General features: G+C 47.9%; 1 protein-coding gene across 5 annotated transcripts in view; it reads left to right on the top strand.

Annotated features, from left to right (window-relative positions):
- The window catches only part of EFCAB6 (EF-hand calcium binding domain 6), a 239,900-nt gene that overhangs the window by 91 nt on the left and 224,998 nt on the right, over positions 1-14,811 (top strand). For 3 of the 5 annotated variants that reach the window (XM_039236383.1, XM_039236420.1, XM_039236415.1), the window contains exons 2-3: positions 1,209-1,377; positions 7,296-7,405. In XM_039236383.1, the coding sequence (XP_039092314.1) occupies positions 7,332-7,405 (74 nt within the window). In that variant the 5' untranslated portion in view covers positions 1,209-1,377; positions 7,296-7,331. Of the gene's footprint in view, positions 1-6; positions 228-1,208; positions 1,378-7,295; positions 7,406-14,811 lie in introns of those variants that run through there. The other 2 variants (XM_039236388.1, XM_039236406.1) reach the window with 2 other exon arrangements.

Below are 14,811 nucleotides of genomic sequence, written 5' to 3'. Positions count from 1 at the left end.
GGCGGCGCGGCCACGGGGCTCGGGCCCTGCGCGCGAGCAGAGGGCAAGAGGAGGGCCGGGGCGGGCGGCTCCGAGGGTCCCAACGTCCTGAGGCGGCAGCTGCCCACCTCCACCTCCGAGATGCGGAGCCTCCCTCCCGCAAACGTGACCTTGGGTTGGTAACTCGCTTACCCATTCAGCACGTGTGTCAGCCGCCGTCGTGGGCCCTGGCGCTGCTGCGGTGACAGGTGCGGTCCTCTCCCCGGGGGCTGACATCGTATTTGGGGAAGACGTACCACATTGTGGAAGGTGGTGACATCTTCCTCCCCGGATTTGTGAGGGTCACACGGGAAATGTGTGGCACTGCCTTCAATTACTCCGGTTTACAGAACGTTTCATGTCCCTTACGCCATTTGTCCGCCCAGCGATCTTGAGTGTCATTAACTCCCCCCTGTAGAGGGCGACTTGAACCGTGTGGAGCGAAGGGGATCGTCCAAACTTACACAACTGGGAAGATGCAGAGCCAGAATTCAAACCCAGCACTTGCCTCGTGTTTAAAAAAACAAAAACAAAAACAAACCAATAAACCTCTTCCTAGGACATTCTTTCGTCTTCAGACCACACACAGTTATCCTTACCTCCCTCAGAAATTTTGTCCAGAAAGCACTTTGTGAAACGTTCTGTTGCAAAGAGCATGCTTAAGATCATTGGCTGAGGCACCCCTATCCTTTGCTTCTCCTTCTCCATCTTTCCTTTCCTTCCCTCCTGAAAACTCTTTGCCTCTCAGAATGCCTTACCCTGTTGAGAGGACTCTTACTTGACTTTCAAAGAGAGTCGCTTAATACTGTTTCTCGAGTCCTGTGTGCCCCTAAATGGATGGACTTTCAGAGATGCTGTAAATAAATTCGACTTTCACATACCGTAGTCCCTTCATCTCTTTCTTTTTTTTTTTCTTCCATTCAACAAACATTGACTTGGCTAAGTTGGTGGGGGGGGGAGGTTGTGAGGTTCGAAACTGAATCAGGCATGACCCCTGGGATTATCTGTGAACATATTTGCTTCCCAGTCAACCTCACTGCGATCTCCTTGAGGACAAAGGGTGTTATTTTCATTGCTTGTGCTTTCCTTTGCCTCTTCTTTCTGGCACTTGCAGAAATTTGTCAAGAAATACTCGCTTGAGACTTGAAATTTGCTCTCTGACTTTGGCCTCTCCCCTGCCCCTTTTCCAGCCATTCACCCCTGCCCCATGCACAGAGATCTCTGGCAGCTGACCGGCACATGGACACAGAACTGGCTCCAGGAAGATGTTTCGTGATCTGGTGCCCACCCAGCGCGGGAAGCCACTGGGCGGCCCCTGGCTGTTGACAAGACAGTTGCTTTAATAAGGCTTCTTGGCAGGTGTGTATTGAAAGTGGATGTGTAAGGTTGGCAGGCGCTGAGGGTCACTGGAGGTCTTCCTGGATGGCCCCAGAGCCTGCCAGGATGGGAAAGCAGGCTGTATGACGAACATGGGAAAATGTGAGACCAGGAGCTAACAGTTGGTTGCTTTCTTCCTTTAAACACCACGAGTGAGTTGGCCTTTTGGTGAAGTATATTTAAGTGTAGGCTCATAGAGGTGGGATTCTTGCAATTTTTCAATATTAACTCACCTTCAGCAAGATGCTATCCAGGATATCCACGCCATTTGGAAGAGGAGTCCTCAAGGAAAGGGATCTGTTTGAGAAAAGTCTGGGAATAGAAGTAACATATAAATATATTATATTTCCAGGTCTAAAGAGCTTCACTTTCCACTTTTTCTTCTCTTGGTTTTAACCTTTTACTGCTCTCTCTTTTTTTTTTTTGTTGGCGTTGTTTTGGGTACTACTGTTGTTTTTTCTCTCCATTTATTTGCAGTTTTATGCCTTTTAAAAAAAGTTTATTTATTTTTTTGGTGGGGGGGGGAGATGGGCAGAGAGAGACAGAGAGATAGAATCTCAAGCAGGCTCCATGGTGTCAGCCTGATGCGGGGCTCCATCCCATGAACTGTGAGATCATGACCTGAGCCGAAATCAAGAGTCAGGTGCTTAACCGACTGAGCCACGTGGGCGCCCCTGGAGTTTTATGACTTCTCCTACTACTGGTCCTAAAGTATTAGTACTCCTGGTGAATACTTACGGAGCACTTAACTGTGTTCCAGGCACAGCCGGGGGGCCTCACGTCCATTTTTAAATTTAGTTCTTACCACGTGCTTACAAAAAGGCATAGCTAACTTTTCCCATTTTATAGATAACGCAGCAGGGACTCAAGGAAGTTAAGGGGCTTCCAGGCCCATGAATGGTAGAGCGTGCCCTCTACTCCAGGATTGCCAGACGGTAGGAACTCTGTGTGCCTGACCAGTGCTCTAGCACTCAAATACTGATAGACTCCATGCGACCCCTCAGGCTTTGAGATGAGTCGTAAGAATACATATAATACAGTAAAATAAAAAACACATAAGTCAGAATCATGAGGAATGCAAGTAGAATAGGAAAATAATATCCAGAGGAGAGAAAATACTCTGTTTGTCCATACTGCTTAATATAGTTGGGCTTTTTGAAAGCAGATTTAGTTGTGAGCTTCTTGTCGACTCAAGAAATAAGAAAATAAAAAAAGAGAGAGAAATTGAATTCATTTTGTCCAAAGAGAGCATTTTAATTCCTCTGAAAAACTAAAGCTTTTCTACCATGAAGGTCTTCATCGCAGAACCTGGGCAGGGCTCGATTACTACCAGATGGCTCAGGTGCAGGCTCGGGGTCCTAACCCGCTAGGGACAGAGTAGGGACTGTCACGTTTGTGTGGAATATTTGAAATGAAAGAACTCTGAACAGTAACAGTAACAGAATAGAACTCAGAAGTAACACCTTCTGAATTTCTCCCCCTGCCCGGACTTGGTAAATGCTGCTGTCCGGTCCCCTGGGGTGGTTCCAGTCTTTGCTTGCTCATTTACATAAGAGTTATTCATTCAGCACCTGCCATAAGCCGGGGCCTGTCTAGGCATCAAGGACTCTGTGGTGATGGTCATGTCACTGTCCTGATAACCCTCGGTGCCTCCGCCCTGTCACTGGCTACTACTGGGGTTTTTTCCTGGACTGACTTTGGTTTACCCTCCTTTGTGGTTTTATAAAGCCCTGAGAGGACACTCAACGCCTTACATGGTAACTCTGTACATTTCCGCCCTGTGCCCTCTACGATCAAGGCTTCTGTATGTTCCCGAGACCTGAAAATAATAGCAGCTACCAAATAGTGAACACAACCTACTGTGTGTCAGGTGCTTTAGATATGTTTCCCCTGACGCTTCCACAGCCTGTAGGGCCATGGCACTTAAGCATTTTTGGTTCACTTGCCCTTTAAGAAGCTGGTGAAAGTAATATATCCCCTTAGAAAAATCATCTCGTAACACTTTTACATTTAACCCCTGAGGGTTTGAAGATCTACCAAAGCCCACAGGTGGACCACTTCCCTAGATTCTAGGTGAAGAATACCTGCTTTAAAGGGGTGCCTATGTGGCTAAGGCGGTTAAGCATCCTACTTTTTAGCTCAGGTCATGATCTTGCAGTTCGTGGGTTTGAGCCCCGCGTCAGGATCTGTGCTGACAGCTCAGAGCCCAGAGCCTGCTTCAGATCCTCTGCCCCTCCCGCACCCCCCCGCCCCTTCCCTGCTCATTCTCCCTCTCAAAAATAAATAAACATTACAAAATTTAGGAAAAAAAAGAATACTTGCTTTAAAGAGAAGCGTTACTTTCATTTTTCAGCTGAGGAAACTGGGTCAGGAAGAGGTTAATTAAATTGCAAGTTGGATGGTAGATAGTGGAACCAATTTGACCCTAAGTCTTCTTGACTCTAAACTCTTTGTTCTTCCCATCGTCCAAAAGTATAGACGCTCAGTAAATGACCGAGTGAGTGTGTGGAAGGCTAAAAAGGGAACTTTCTAGGGTATGTGTTCCAAAATACAATAAAGCATCCATATGATAATCAGGTTAGACAAGGAGAAGATTTTTTTTCTCAAGTATTCGGATTTAACTGCCAAAATCTTTTGTGTCGCTTGCAACTTTTTCCAAGTGACAGTCTCCCTCCCGCCCCCCCTCCCCATGATACCAGTTCCAACAGTTTTTGCTTCTGATGCCATTTCTGTTTGGCTGTGCACAGTTCTTTCTCACTCTTGTGTTGAATTATGTTTTCTCTGGGTGCCAAGGCAGATGGATGGCACTTTTGTTATGATTCTGATATAAATAGCATCTGTTACAAAGTGGACATTAATACTTATCCGGCATATAAACACACGTATCAGTGGAACAGCCCTCTGATTGTGTTTGCGTGTGGTCAGAAGTGTATTTGATGGCCAGTGACTTGGTGCTCGTGTGGGGGCATCGGTTTCCTATGGCTTCTTAATCTCTGCCTCACTGCGTTCTGAAGGAATTAATTAATGCCTCAGAGTTCTCTGTTTAGAGAACCCAAACTGAGGGTGATGTGAAGTCAGAGATGACCGACACAGGACTCATCAGAGCGCCACGCTAAGACTCTGGGCCCTGCTTAGCTTTCAGAGTCAAGGGTCAAGTTAGCTTAGCTTTCTTGCCCTCACGGTGGTAGGTGTCCACTGTGCTACATCGGAACAAAGCTCGCTGTGTAGGCGCCGGTGTGAGGCGGGGAGATCAGCCAATCCCTCCGCTGGAGGGGCTCACTGACCTGCAGGGGCCACAGGTAAACAGCCCGCAAAAAATTCCTGAAGCAGAGGATTAGAGTGAACGTAGAGTTAGGGCTAGAGTGATGGCCTGGAAAGTCATACTTTCACTTTATACTAGTGGTCCCACCTGGCCCCACAGCAAAGGAATGGAATTACGGTGCCTTTACCTTTTTGTCTTTTTCTTTATTTTTATTTAAAGTTTATTTATTTTGAGAGAGAGACAGAGACAGAGAGAGCACGAGTCGGGGAGAGGCAGAGAGAGAGAGAGGGAGAGAGAGAGAATCCTAAGTAGTCTCCATGCTGCCGGTGCAGAGCCCGAAGTGGGGCTCAATCCCATGAACCGTGAGACCATGATCTGATCTGAAATCAAGAGTCTGACACTTGACTGGCTGAGCCACCCAGGCGCCCCTGTCCTCTATTAAATAAAGCAATTGGCAAAACAAAACTATGAGACCAGATTCTCCATAAAAGCACGATTAGTTTTGTTTAAGGAAGATAGGAAGGAAGGCCTCACGAAGGAGGGGCTGCACCCCCAATCTTGAAAGACGAATTGCAGCGTGCAGGCAGGAGGGGTGGAAGGAAATCGTAGCCAAAGCGTGTGTGTCCTCCTCAGAGGTGGGGAACGACACAGCACGTTCGGAAGGCTGTGTGACAGTGCCGTCCGCGGGGCGTGCTGGGACCTGCCGTGGCTGGGGGACGGGTTATTAATGGCGGGTCCTGTCCCCCACAGTTAGTTAGCAGTTTGGCTTCAGTCCCGATACCCTGGAGAAGCAGTCTAGGTTGTTGTTTTTTTCTTTTTTAAACTTAATAATTTTAGACTCCCAAATCTGTTACAGAGTCAGTACAGAGAGTTCCTCTGTGCATCCCAGAGCCACCCCCCCACACCGCACCGTGATGACCCCTTCCCAAATAACCGTCATACGGGGATGAAATCAGCCACTGGGACTGTACTAGTGACTAAACTACAGACTGTATTCCGGTCTCATTAGTTTGACATGTTCTATGAGATTCTAACACATGTAGAGTTTCACATTACACGTTTTTAAGCCAGGGAGTCACACACAACTATATCCGTGTGTTAGAAAGAAAAATCCTGGCCACACAGGAGAAGGGCTGGAGGGAGAAGGTGGGATCTGGAAGCGATGTGCGGGGCTATTTCTGTAACCCAGATGAGGGGGGATGAACGGGGCAGTGATATCAGGGATGGAGTGGGGCAAGGAATAGACTGATGAGTGTTTTGCAGGTGAACTTGACAGTCCTCGCCAACTGCTTAGACAGAGAGCAGGAGGCCAAGGTCAAAGGCAGGGATTTCTGCCTTAACTTACCAAGGTTCAGGAGTGGAAGCAAATTCATTCTTTCATTCGATGAGTCTGAACACCCTTGAACGCTAGTCAGTAGCCCAGGACTTGGGGCTGTACTGATTACACAAATTGACCCGGCCCTTGCTTTTTTTGGAACTTAGTCTACGAGGCAAGCATTACCTGAATACTCCTACCAAGTCATGACACACAGGGCTGAGGGCTATGAAGGACAGCAGAAGTGGTGATGCAAGTGTGTCGTGGGGGCGGGGCCTAGTGTGGGGGTGCCAAGGAAGGCTGCACCTGTGGCCGTGGTCTTGGGCAGCAGCGGTATCCCCTGGGAACTTTCCATCGAGGCGACTTCTCAGGCCCCACCCTCCCCAGGATCTAGAGCTAGGATCAGGGTCTGGAGCTGGGCCCAGAGATCGGTTCCTAACAAGCCCTCCGAGCGGTTGTGATGGACACTGGAGTTTAAGAACCACTGATCTTCGGGAGGAGGAGAGCATGAGGCAGACCTGACGGATGGGTGGTCTAGGTGAGGGGGCTGTGGCTCTGAAAACAGAGCTTCTGTGCAGGAAGGCCACATCAGACGGACGGCCAAGGGCCTCTGTGGCTGAGGCTCCGGGGCCTGGGGAGAGGGAGACCGATGGAGAAGCAGGCCAGGGCTGACCCGCAGAGCCTTGTGACACCATTAAGGGCTTGGTTTTAATCCTAAGGACAGTAGGAAGCAGATGCTGTTGTTTTTTTAACTTTTATTTATTTTAAGAGAGGGAGAGAGAGAGAGAGAGCAAGTGAGCATGAGTGGGGGCGTGGCAGAGACAGAGAGACTCCAGGCTTCTTGCTGTCGGCGCAGAGCCCGATGAGGGGCTCGAACTCACGAACCGGGAGACCATGACCCGCGCCAAAACCAAGAGTCGAATGCTTAACTGACTGAGCCACCCCAGTACCCCAGCAGCAGTTGGGAGGTTTTAAAACAAGGAAGAAACATGAGAACATTTAAAATGTTTATTCTGGCGGCTTTGAGGAAACCAGAGGGTGCGTGATTGTGATGTGTGTGGCGTGGGTGTGCGATCTGGACACAGGCAGATTAGTGATACAGTGTTGACATAAGATACCCCCCCCACTCCCCCCCCGAAACCTGCAGTTTAGTATGAAGTCACGTGGGGGACCTGCCTGAGGCTTTCGACACTGTTCTCCAGTAACCTGCGAGATCAGCTGATGACCTTCCGGACCCACTGGCTCCATTCTGGCGGCTTGATAAGGTGAACGAGAAAGTCTGCCCGCCAGCCCGTGCTGACTCCTTGCCGTCTTCTTTTTCAGAATCCACAGATTCCGAAGTAGTTAATTTCTAAGGCAATGAGACGAAATAGCACCCAGACAGCCATTGCTGCAGTCAACGGCAGCAAGTCCTGCGACAGGTCCAAGGCCAGGTGAGACCCCGCTCGGGTGTGGGGCGGCGGTGAGCTCACAGCGCCACCCCAGGCAGAAGGCTTCCAGAGAAAGGAGTTTTACAGGCTGCTGCTGATACTGTTATCACTCCTGTCTGGTTGGGGCCAGTCATGCATGCAGCAGGCACATACTAAATGCCGATTTTTGTGTCCAATTTGTCTAGGGACTTACACATTTATCATATCAACAAGTATCAGCTTATCCATTTTATTTTTAGTTTAAAACATTTTTTCTAGTGTTTAATTATTGTTGAGAGACAGAGACAGAGCATGAGCTCGGGAGGGCCAGAGAGAGAGGGAGACACCGAATCCCAAACAGGCTCCAGGCTCTGTCTGAGCTGTCAGCACAGGGCCGGACGCAGGGCTCCAACTCTCGAGCTGTGAGATCATGGCCTGAGCTGAAGTCAGACGCTTAACCTACGGAGCCCCCCAGGTGCCCCTCAGCTTATCCATATTAAAGCTGAGTGCCCTTAACTGGGAGCTCAGCATGACTTCAAATATCTGGCGAGGCTGAGGCCCTGGGAAAGCCATGGAGCCTGTGTTGCTGCAGTGCCGGGGCGCAGGTTTGCTCGTGGCCACACGCTCAGTTCCCCCCATAGGTGGCGGCAGAAGCAAAACTTTCCCCGCCGAGCTCGCGCGGGGAGACCAGCATCGGAGGCCTTGCTCGCTGGCAGCGCTGTCAAAACAGCCAACGTGCCGGCCGGTCTTCGGACGCGGCGCGGCTGCGGCCTTCTACCGTGGCTGTGTCGCTGTGTCAGGGGCTGGGGAGTCCGAGAACGGCCGTTAGGTGAGAGAGGATTTCTGAGACACCGCCCGGAATCAGACTTCGGGGTCTGTGATGGAGAAAGCGCCTTACAGGCAGGACGGGAGCAGCTCTTCCCTGAGGGTCCGTGTCCGGGAGCAGCAGGGCGTTGGCACCTCAGCACTGTGTCCACTTGCGCCTAACATGCGCCTGACGTTCACTGTGTTGCACACACGCACACCGTAATCAGACGTGACCCCTGCTGTCCTGAAGTGAAGAGGCTCACGGGGAACGGAGACGGGGGTAGAGGTTAATCCTAAGGGTCTCAGGTGTTAATTGAGACCTTTTTGACACGGGTCACCGGCGCCCAGGGGAGGGGCCCGGAGTGAGAGACTGTGGGTGATACTGAAAGTGCTGTACTGGGTGGTGGGAAGGAGGGTGATGGCCCGCAACAGGGTCCAGAGTGGGAAGTGTGTATGCACGTGTGCGTGTGTGCCCGTGTGCATGTGCATATGTGCATGTGTGTGCACACATGTGCATGTGTGCATGTACGTGTGTGTGTGTGTGTGCATGTGTGTGCATATCAGTTTGTGTCGGGAGGAGGGTGCTGTTGAATGCCGGGGCTGTGAAAATCCTCCACTCACTAATTTGAGAAATACTTCTGGAACCACAGTCCTGTGGCTGGAGGGGTCAGTGGTGTAAAAGGCCTTTTGTATTTCATGGAGCCTGTAATCGAGGTTATCATTTCCCAAATATAAGTGTGACTCCCAACGGTGCTGAGTGCGGCACAGGGGAAGGACGGGCTTTGATGAGAGGGTGTGGAGGAGGACGCAGATGGGTAATCAGGGAGACCTCTCCCAGGAGGTGACAGTCACACCCATATCTGTGGGTGACAGGAGAGGGACCCCCAGGTCAGGAGGGGAGAGGGAGGTGGCAGGAGTTAGGCCGTGGGCTGTCTGGGGGGCCCCGTAGGCACATCCTTTCTAACATGCTACCAGACGTTTATTAAAGAACACTTAAAAAAGATCACTGACCCCCTCCTTGCCAACATAGCTATTTTTGTCACATCTTGTAGACTCTGTCCACATGTAAAAACACATTTTTCATTCTTTTTTTTGTAATTCATTTATTTTGGAGAGAGCGAGCACAGACATGCATGCAGGGAAGGGGGAGAGAGAGAGAGAGAGAGAGAGAATCCCAAGCAGGCTCTGTTCTGTTAGTGCAGAGCCCGATGCGGACCTCAAACTCACGAACCATATCATGACCTCAGCCAAAACCAAGCGTCAGACGCTCAACCGACTGAGCCATCCAGGTGCCCCTGTGAAAGCACAGTTTTATATCGTGTTCATAGTACTTTTTCTCTTAACATTGTTCTGAACACGTTTTTACATTTCAACGTATTTATAATCATTATATTACTCCGTTAAAGCATGTTAATGTTGAAGGGTTTGTGTTACATTTTCAGTTCATTTCTGAGTTTGTGTGGGTGTGTCTTGTAGTGGGGGTGGGAGAGGGCTTGGAATTCATGCTGCAAGAGGAGGTACTGGTTGAAGTGAGGTTTGGGAGGAAGGTGGGGCCTGGGCAGGGATCGGGGGAGAGCACGGACAGCGGGGACCCTTGGTGGAGGAAGCCCGTGGCTCAGACATGTGGGGCCGCGGGCCCTGGGGGCAGGTCACTTTACGGCCACGGATTTTTCCTGCTAAATTGAATTCAGTTGACTGGCTAAATTGTTTTTTACGATACCCTATCATTTGGAATATATTTGTAAATCAGCTTGCATTCTTATAATCCCTATGTTTAGAACAGTAGACAAGGGGTTGTCAGCTGAGTCTAAGATATTGAGGGGAGCACGCGGCTGGGGTGGAGGAGACAGCACGAGCCCCGGAATCCTAATATTTGATTAGATTATCATGCAGATGACTTGCTTTCGATTTTCCACATGTTCTTTGAAGTAGGTTGCAGAGCTGTGGGAGTCTGTGGTCAGTGCAAGGTGTCCCTTCTTGAGTATTGACAGATTTTCTTATCATCTACTCGTTTCTATGAGAAACATGCAAGCCACTCATACATGTATGCAAGTGCACACGCGCGCGCACGCGCGCGCACACACACACACACACACACACACACCTGGCTCAATGGGGCAAAAACCTAACATTTAAATTCCAGAGAGTTCAGTCTTGGCCTCATTAGTAAATTTGTTTTTTCTCTCTGGATTAACTGATTGCCAGAAAACTGGGTGCTCAGTTATTGCTGGGTGGGTCTCCATCGAATCGCTTCGGGGTGATGATGTTTGTGTGTGTTTTTACTTCATTTTGTTATTAAGCAGGGAACTTCACAGAGCCTCCTTCAAAAACTGTAGACTCATAAATCAGCTTCAGCGTCTTCTACACCAGTGGTCTCAGCTTGTTAACACACAGATGGGTGGGTTAGCCTGACCCCCGGAGTTTCTGATTGGTTGGTCTGGGTGGAGCCTGAGAAAATTCCTCTCTGAAAGGTTCTAGGTGATGCTGATATTGTCGGCTCAGGGACCTCTGCTTGTTTCAAGCTACCTATATGGCTGCTTCGACAACCTTTTTTTTTTTTTTTAATTTTTCTTTATTTTGAGAGAGAGCATGCATGCACATGAGCAGGGAAGGAGCAGAGAGAGAAGGAGAGAGAGAATTCCAGGCAGAGCCCAACATGGGGCTTTGATCCCATGAACCATGAGATCATGACCTGAGCTGAAATCAAGAGTTGGGTGCTCAACCAACTGAGCCACCCAGACGCCCCTTTAACAGTCTTTTAGGACTAATTTTTAAAGATGGAGAAGAGGGGCACCTGGGTGGCTCAGTCGGTTAAGTGTCCAACATCAGCTCAGGTCATGATTTTGCAGTTCTCAAGTTCAAGCCCCGCGTCGGGCTCTGTGCTGACAGCTCAGAGCCTGGAGCCTGCTTCAGATTCTGTTCTGTGTCTCCCTCTCTCTCTCTGCCCCTCCCCAGCTTGCACTCTGTCTCTGTCTCTCTCTCAAAAATAAATAAGCACTAAATAAATAAAGATGGAGAAGAAATGCATCTTAAAATGATGGTATTAGTCACAATTAAAAACCATGTTATTTCTGCATAAGGAATCTACAAATGGACTAGCTCTACCCCCACCTTGACGTGAACTGACACTGGCATCTCTTGGAAAAGGTCTTTCATCTAATCCTGGAGCAAGAGTGATTCAGTGCACACGCTGAGCAACTCAAGGACAGGAAGTTGCCAAGTTTCTACGTGCTGCCTCAATGCCGTTGTACTTGCAGTTGGTATGCCTGCTCATGGACTTGAAGAACACACTGCATTTTCCTAAAATCCTGAGCGAGATGGTGAACTGCCAGAGGTTGGGCTGTTCGCACTTCCCCTCCCCTCCCTCCACCCTCACCTGTGTGTGGCCTGCAGCGTTTGCTCAAGAATGAATCGCTGAGGGGTAGCTGCTTGGAAAATGCCGATACCGCGAATGGTCAGGTTGAACACCAAACAGGCTCCATTGTCAGAGCCACCTAGATCTGGCTCTTTGGAATGTCCACACTGCGAGGAGGCTGGTGAGGTCTCTGGCTTGCACAATCTTGCAGTCAGTAGAAATTGGAACCGGAGAAGACCCGACGGGTCACAGACCATTCTCTCGCTGGAAGAGGATTATTCCCTGCAGTGTGCTCAGTAGCATTAGGAAGAATTACTTTTCATATGATTATTATTATTTTTTTCCTGCTGTCTTCAACTAAGTGTTCCTTGAATTGAATCGCTTTGTATTCAAGTAATAAAATGCACAACAGGCAGTACATTTCTGGGTGATTATCTCACTCCTCAGGGGGTGTAATAAGGCATGAGGCCAAGGCCCTGGCAGGCCTTATGTTATTAGGAAGGGAATTTATGGATAAAATAAAGCGAGCGCTTATTTGCATCAGCAATAACCACAACAAGGAATGCAGTCGCGGCAGGTCCTCCCCACGTGCGTGCAGAGCTGGGTGAGATGGGGGGCGAGTGCTCCCTAACCAGCCCTGCAGCTCGGGTAGCCAGAGACTTGCCCCCTCCTGCAAGGAGCTTGCTAGGAATTGTGTAGAAAATAAGAGGAAGGCCTTGGCCGCTGACAGCCATACGCACTTGATGCCTGGGATGAGCTCTCCCCCCCGGACCCAGCTCTGGGCTCAGCTGCTGTGCAGTCCTGGGCACCTTGGCTGCCTCTTCGGACTGTCAGCCTCCTGCCCTGATGAAATGCAGCAAGTGGTTGGTCATGAGGAGGGTTCAGTGACGGGTGTTCATGAATCTTAAGCTCATTTCCTGGCTCAAAGCAAGTTCCCAGTACATTGAATAAGAATGTTTTTCCTTCTTTTTAAAAATTTTTTGAAAATTTAATTCCAAGTTAGTTAACATATAGTGTAGTCATAATATCAGGAATAGAATTTAGTGACTCATCACTTACATGTAACCCCCAGTGCTCATCCCAACAAGTGCCCACCTTAGTGCCCATCACCCACTTAGCCCTTCCCCCCACCCAACACCCCGCCAGCAACCCTCAGTTTGTTCTCTGTGTTTCAGAATCTCTTATGGTTTGTCTTTCTCTCTATTCGTATAGTATTTTTGCTTCCCTTCCCTTATGCTCATCTGTTTTGTATCTTAAATTCCCCATGTGAGTGAAATCACATGATATTTGTCTTTCTCTGACTGACTTATTTCACTCAACATAATACACTCTGGTTCTATCCACATTGTTGCAAATAGTAAGGTTTCATTCTTTTTGATTGCTGAGTAACATTCTAGTGTGTGTGTGTGTGTGTGTGTGTGTGTACACCTCATCTTCTTTATCCATTCATCAGTTGATGGGCATTTGGGCTCTTTCCATACTTTGGCTATTGTTGATAGCGCTGCTGTAAACACTGGGGTGCATGTGCCCCTTTGGATCATCACTCCTGTACCCTTTAGATAATTACTTGTAGTGTAATTGCTGAGTCATAGGGTAGTTCTATTTTTAATTTTTCAAGGAACCTCCATACTGTTTTCCACAGTGGCTGCACCAGATTGCATTCCCACCAGCAGTGCCAAAGGCTTCCTCTTTCTCCACATCCTCACCAACATTTGTTGTTGCCTGAGTTGTTTTAGTTTAATTGTACTTTTGATTTGTATTTCTCTGTTGTTGAGTGATGTTGAACATTTTTTTCATGTGTCTCTTAGCCATCTGGATGTCTTCTTTGGAAGCGTCTATTCCTGTCTTTTGCCCATTTCTTCATTAGATTATTTGTTTTATGGGTATTGAGTTTATACGTTCTTTATAGATTTTGGATACTAACCCTTTATCTGATATGTCATTTGCAAATATCTTCTCCCATTCCATCGGTTGCCTTTTAGTTTTGCTGATTGTTTCCTTTGCTATGCAGAGCTTTTTATCTTGATGAGGTCCCAAAAGTTCATTTTTGCTTTTGTTTCCTTTCCCTCTGGAGATGTGTCAAGTAAGAAGTTGCTGCAGCCAAGGTCAAAGAGGTTGTTGCCTGTTTTTTCCTCTATGATTTTGATGGTTTCTGGTTTTATATTTAGGTCTTTCATCCATTTTGAGTTTATTTTTGCATATGCTATAAGAAAGTGGTCCAGGATCATTCTTCTGCATGTCTCTGTCCAGTTTTCCCAACACCATTTGCTGAAGAAACTCTTTTTTCCACTGGATATTCTCTCCAGATTTGTCAAAGATTAGTTGGCCATATGTTTGTGGGTCCATTTCTGGGTTCTCTATTCTGTTCCATTGATCTGAGTGTCTGTTTTTGCGCCAGTACCATACTGCCTTGATGATTACAGCTTTGTAATAAGCTCAAAGTTTGAAATTGTGATGGCTCCAGCTTTGGTTTTCTTTTTCAGGCTTACTTTGTCTATTTGGGGTCTTCTCTGGTTCCATACAAATTTAAGGATTGTTTGTTCTAGCTTTATCAAGAATTCTTATGTTATTTTGATAGGGATTGCTTTGAATATGTAGATTGCTTTGTGTAGTATCGACATTTAATAATATTTGTTCCTCCAATCCATGAGCACGGAATATTTTTCTGTTTTTTTGTGTCTTCTGCCATTTCTTTCACAAGCTTTCTATAGTTTTCTGTATACAGACCTTTTACCTCTTTAGTTAGATTTATTCCTAGATATTTTATATAGGAATAGGTTTTTGATATAATTGTAAATGGGATTGATTCCTTGACTTTCTGCTGCTTCATTATTGGTATATAGAAATACACTCCCTCTCTCTCTGACCCTCCCCTGCTCATGCTGTCTCTCTCTCTCTCTCCTAGAAATAAATAAAAATTAAAAAAATAAAAAAATAAAAACAGGGGCGCCTGGGTGGCTTAGTCGGTTAAGCGTCCGACTTTCGTTTAGGTCATGATCTCTCTGTTCGTGGGTTTGAGTCCTGCTTCGGGCTCTGTGCTGACTGCCAGCTCAGAGCCTGGAGCCTATTTCAGAGTCTGCATCTCCCTCTCTCTCTGACCCTCCCCTGCTCACGCTGTCTCTCTCTCTCTTCTAGAAATAAATAAAAATTAAAAAAATAAAAAAAAAGAAATACAACTGATTTCTCGGGGCACCTGGGTGGCTCAGTCGGTTAAGTGTCCGACGTCAGCTTAGGTCATGATCTCACGGTTCGTGGGTTCACGCCCTGC

This window comes from Hyaena hyaena, unplaced genomic scaffold (assembly GCF_003009895.1).
Source record: "Hyaena hyaena isolate Hyena2069 unplaced genomic scaffold, ASM300989v1 scaffold_4, whole genome shotgun sequence".
NCBI lineage: Eukaryota > Metazoa > Chordata > Mammalia > Carnivora > Hyaenidae > Hyaena > Hyaena hyaena.
This window is presented reverse-complemented; position numbering and strand designations above follow the sequence as displayed.